The 5,357-nt window shown below is 37.4% G+C and overlaps 1 protein-coding gene across 2 annotated transcripts in view; it reads left to right on the forward strand.

Moving 5' to 3' along the window:
* The window catches only part of LOC111460860 (myosin-6-like), a 13,810-nt gene that overhangs the window by 3,852 nt on the left and 4,601 nt on the right, over positions 1-5,357 (forward strand). For both annotated transcript variants that reach the window (XM_023104196.1, XM_023104197.1), the window contains exons 9-25: positions 37-173; positions 261-407; positions 504-605; positions 1,539-1,596; positions 1,699-1,800; positions 2,026-2,063; positions 2,160-2,286; positions 2,430-2,600; positions 2,690-2,821; positions 3,326-3,435; positions 3,520-3,580; positions 3,836-4,013; positions 4,120-4,325; positions 4,441-4,560; positions 4,684-4,782; positions 4,857-5,069; positions 5,151-5,290. In XM_023104196.1, the coding sequence (XP_022959964.1) occupies positions 37-173; positions 261-407; positions 504-605; positions 1,539-1,596; positions 1,699-1,800; positions 2,026-2,063; positions 2,160-2,286; positions 2,430-2,600; positions 2,690-2,821; positions 3,326-3,435; positions 3,520-3,580; positions 3,836-4,013; positions 4,120-4,325; positions 4,441-4,560; positions 4,684-4,782; positions 4,857-5,069; positions 5,151-5,290 (2,141 nt within the window). The remainder of the gene's footprint in view (positions 1-36; positions 174-260; positions 408-503; positions 606-1,538; positions 1,597-1,698; positions 1,801-2,025; positions 2,064-2,159; positions 2,287-2,429; positions 2,601-2,689; positions 2,822-3,325; positions 3,436-3,519; positions 3,581-3,835; positions 4,014-4,119; positions 4,326-4,440; positions 4,561-4,683; positions 4,783-4,856; positions 5,070-5,150; positions 5,291-5,357) is intronic.

Here is a 5,357-nt window from a genome sequence, read left to right on the forward strand (position 1 = left end):
CCCCCCCCCCCCCATTTCGTTCTTCCTTCCTTCCAGGATGGAATTTTTCGTGTCGTGGCTGCAATTCTTCATCTTGGAAACATAGAATTTGCAAAAGGGAAGGAGGCTGATTCTTCTGTTCCCAAAGATGAAAAATCTTGGTTCCATCTTAGAACTGCTGCTGAGCTTTTCATGTAAGTGCACAACTTCTTTGAGTGAAAAGCAGATTTTGGAAGAATGATGGCACCATTAAATGGTTGATGACAACAACTTTTATCCAGGTGTGATGAAAAGGCCCTGGAAGATTCTCTCTGCAAACGTGTGATCGTCACTCGTGATGAAACTATCACAAAGTGGCTGGATCCGAATTCTGCAGCTCTTAGCCGAGATGCTCTGGCAAAAATTGTATACTCTAGGTTGTTTGATTGGTGAGTCTTCTCTCTAAAGAAAAGATACGAGATACGTTTAACGTTTAACGTTTAACGTATATAGTTTTAAAATACGTTTAACGTTCCTTTTCGCAGGCTGGTGGACAAAATTAATAATTCAATTGGTCAGGACCCTGATTCAAAGTTCTTGATTGGAGTGCTGGATATCTATGGATTTGAGAGTTTCAAGACTAACAGGTGCTCATCCGGTATGCCTTTTTCTTGGATAAAAGAGAGAAGCCAAAGGATTTCTCATTAAAAAAGCCTTATTCAAATAAAAATAACATTTTTGAATTGTTAATTCTAAAAACAATAAAATTTCAATTAGATAACACTAGGATTGAAATGCCCATTAGAAATTTCAATAGATTTTCCTTTTATAACGTGAATTTAGAGAAAGGAAAATTAAGGAAAAAGAAGTCGGAAGAGAATACAGAATAACCGACCAACGTTTCATAATAGCCTTTTTATAATATAAAACAAGAGTTAAAGAATAATCTACCCCCGCTTAAGATAAATCTCAAATCATAATATGAATACGAAAAAGATCTAATTCCCAAAATATGGCATAATATCAAAAACATGATCTATAACTTAGAAATTTAGAAACTTACTATTCTTATTCTCGCATTAGGGGGAGTTTGTTTGTGAGATCCCACATCGGATGGAGAGGGGAACGAAACATTGGTGTGGAAACCTCTCCCTAAGAGACGTGTTTTAAAACTTTGAGGGGAAGCTCTAAAGGGAAAGCCCAAAGAGGACAGTATCTACTAGTGGTTGGTTTGGACTGTTACAAATGGTATCAGAGCCTAACACCGGGCGATGTGCCAGCGAGGACGCTGGGCCCCAAAAGTGGTAAATTGCGAGATCCCAATCGGTTGGAGAGGGGAACAAAACATTCCTTATAAGGGTGTGGAAACCTCTCCCTAGGATACACATTTTAAAACCTTGAGGGGAAGCCCGAAAGGAAAAGACCAAAAGGGGACAATATTTACTAGCGGTGAGTTTGGACTGTTACATCGTCACAACTTTATGAAGTAATGTAGGAGTTCTATTTGCTTACAATTCCCATTCCAGAAGCATTTCTCATTAGTTTCTTATCTGATTCTTAATCTCCTTTAAATATTACAGTTTTGAGCAATTTTGCATCAACTTGACTAATGAAAAGCTTCAGCAGCATTTCAATCAGGTAGAAACGAAGCATATTGATTTTCTTTTCAGGTTTAACTATTCGTCGTTTTCTTTTTTTAATTTTCTGCATATTCTCAACACTTGTATCTTTAACAAACAGCATGTTTTCAAGATGGAGCAAGAAGAGTACACTAAAGAGGAAATTGATTGGAGTTATATTGATTTTGTTGATAATCAAGATGTCCTTGATCTCATTGAAAAGGTTTGTTGTATGTTATGCAGTACAATGTATTCGTGTGTTTATTATACCGATTCATCTCAATCGAGTCTTCATTTATTACCTGTAGTTGTCCTTGGACGTTGTCTTTTAAAGGCTACCGAGCTTTCATTTTCTCTCGTCTTGATTATCTTCTTCACGTATACACACAGATTATCACTTGAGGATTTATCTTTATAACCCTTATTTCTTAATCATTTTCAATTTCAGAAACCTGGTGGTATCATTGCCCTTCTGGATGAAGCTTGGTAAGTGTAGCGATATTTCTGTAAGCATTTTCGTTGCTTTGTGTCAATGTCTATGATGTGCAGTTCAATAAGATGGCTTGTGCTTGTCATTTGCAGTATGTTCCCCAGATCAACTCATGAAACATTTGCTCAAAAGTTGTATCAGACATTCAAAAACCATAAACGCTTCAGCAAACCAAAATTAGCCCGGAGTGACTTCACCATTGTTCATTATGCTGGTGATGTGAGTATTTCATCTCTTTCTCTCCGAAAATACACTCACATTATCCTATAATGTCTGCTTCTCATCCCTTATTCATGGATAAAAAAGAAGTGACATCCTTTGAAGTCGAAACACTTGCATTTAATTTGTCAAATGATTTTCAGGTCACCTATCAGACCGATTTATTTCTGGACAAAAATAAAGACTACGTTGTTGCTGAACATCAAGCGCTCTTGGGTGCCTCCAAATGCTCCTTTGTGTCGTGTTTGTTTCCTCCATTAGCTGAAGAATCATCCAAATCTTCGAAGTTCTCATCAATAGGTTCTCGTTTCAAGGTCTGATACAGCTCTCCATTAGGAATTGTGATATTTGATTTTGGTTTTGGTCTTTTTCCTTATAAGGAGCTCATTTTTCCTTCTTGCAGCTGCAATTGGTAGCACTTCTGGAAACTCTAAGTGCTACTGAGCCCCATTACATTCGATGTGTAAAGCCCAATAATCTTCTAAAGCCTTCTATCTTCGAGAATCAAAATATATTACAACAATTACGATGTGGGGTAAGAGTATATTCCTTGTTTCTACATGAAATTTAGTATCATACTTGTTTCTTGCCAACCAAATGTAGTAGTTTTAGTCAATTGTCCATTGAGATTTGTTAAGGTGCATACAAGCTGACTTGGACACTCATCGATACGGAAAAAAAAGTAAAAATAATGCTTGTCGTTTCTTTAAAAAAAAAAACAATCCCGTGTGGAACTGTTTTTCAATTTTCTAAAATTAATTTGAACTAATTATAATGTTTACAAAATTTTCATGATGTTTAGTTACATCTGTATAAAACACTCGGAAACACTGTGTTTTTTAATGTGCGTTTTCCTCCCTCAATACTGCTGGTCGAGCATATGGTTCAAAAATAGCCTGAAGTAAACTCTAACCTTTGGTTGTGATTACCACTGCTGTACACGCTCGGTGTCGCATGAATGAATCTGCCAACTAGAAGCATCTTCTGTCAAATAAAAGCATCTTTATCAAAATGTTATTGCTCATTGTCTTTACATTAGGGAGTCATGGAGGCAATTAGGATAAGTTGTGCTGGTTTTCCAACAAGGAAAACATTTGATGAATTTGTTGACCGATTTGGACTCCTTGCACCCGAAGTTTTGGATGGAAGGTATAATTGGTCCGTGGCTTTTCAGACTGCAGATTATGTCTAACGATTGGTGGTTCTGACTTTCTTCGACTTTTATTTTGTTAGTTCTGATGAAGTGGCTGCTTGCAAGAGGCTTCTAGAGAAGGTTGGACTTAAAGGATACCAGGTAATTGTTTGATGAGAGATCGAATTTAGGTCTTGTCGTTGTTCACAAGCTCAGTACTTTATGTTCACGATCTCGAACTTCCATTTTCACAAGTAGTTCCCATATACCAATATTTGTTTGTTCTTTTGATATCAAATCAATTCCTTAGTTTTAACCGTGGAATGATTTACATTTTCTTTATTGGAGTTTTCCCGAGCGGTTAACTGAAGTATAAACTCTAGTGTGTTATCTTACAAATATAACATATTCTGGCAGATCGGTAAGACAAAAGTCTTTCTTAGAGCTGGTCAGATGGCTGAACTTGATGCACTCAGGACTGAGATCTTAGGGAGATCTGCAAGTATTATTCAGCGGAAAGTTCGTTCTTATTTGGCACGTAGAAGTTTTGTGTTACTTCGGAGGTCAGCTACACATCTACAATCTGCATGTAGAGGTAATAAATCATGTTTAACACATCTCTGCGCTGATGGACCTACTTTCATAAGAAGTTCTTCGTAATCAGTCGAGAATTACCGAGTATTTTCCTATGTTGGTTTCAGGACAACTTGCTCGACAAGTATTTGAGGGCATGAGGAGAGAAGCTTCTTCTATAATGATTCAAAGGAATTTGCGCATGCATATCTGCAGGAAAGCTTACAAAGAAAAGTACTCTTCAGCTGTTTCTATTCAAACTGGAATGCGTGGAATGGCTGCTCGCAATGAGCTACGCTTCAGAAGGCGGTCTAAAGCAGCAATTATTATTCAGGTTTAAAATTTATCCTTCATTTGTTTTGAGTTTTCTTTAGTAGAATACGATGTAGCAGAACTCTGTAGTCATCTCTGCTCTTGTGTGTGAGAAGATTCCTTTTTCTGTCCGACAGAGCTACTGTCGTAGATATTTGGCTCAGCTGCACTATAAGAAGTTAAAGAAAGCAGCAATCACCACTCAATCTGCATGGAGAGGAAGAGTTGCTCGTAAGGAACTACGGAAACTGAAGATGGTGAGATCACCTTGTCCTTTCTAACGTGTTTTGTTTCTTCCGACCAATATTCCTTAAAGTCTCCAAAAACAAGAAGGCACTGCTGAGAATGTGGGCATCATCTTGTCTTCTTTCTGAATGTAGGCTGCAAAGGAAACAGGAGCTCTTCAAGCCGCGAAAAATAAATTGGAAAAGCAAGTCGAAGAATTAACGTGGAGACTGCAGTTGGAGAAGCGCATGAGGGTAAGCGCGTCTAAACAGTCAAAGGAGATAAATCTAAAAGTTTTCAATATGTCTAATGAGCCAAACATTTCCAGGCTGATTTGGAAGAAGCTAAAACACAAGAAAACGAGAAGCTGCAATCTGCTTTGCAAGATATGCAGCTTCAGTTGAAAGAAACAAGAACGATGTTCGAGAAGGAACGAGAAGCTGCAAAGAAGGCTGCCGATATTATTCCAATTGTGAAGGAGGTTCCAGTTATTGATAATGCGATAATCGAGAAAATTTCTGGTGAAAATGAAAAGCTCAAGGTAATATACTTTTAAATTTCTTTTGATTATGAGTTCGTTCGTTTAGCTGCTGATTTTTTGCTTCCTTGTCGTGAATTGTAGGCGTTGGTATGTTCACTGGAAAAGAAAATTGGCGAAACAGAGAAAAAATATGAAGAGGCGAACAGAGTTAGTGAAGAACGGTTGAAGCAAGCATCGGAGGCCGAAACAAAAATCATTCAATTAAAGACTGCAATGCAGAGGTTCTTTAACTAGATTGTTCTATATAGTAGCTTAGATTGTTCTCTTTTTTTTTTTTTTTTTTTTTTT

Source organism: Cucurbita moschata, unplaced genomic scaffold (assembly GCF_002738365.1).
Source record: "Cucurbita moschata cultivar Rifu unplaced genomic scaffold, Cmos_1.0 Cmo_Scf00024, whole genome shotgun sequence".
Taxonomy (NCBI): domain Eukaryota; kingdom Viridiplantae; phylum Streptophyta; class Magnoliopsida; order Cucurbitales; family Cucurbitaceae; genus Cucurbita; species Cucurbita moschata.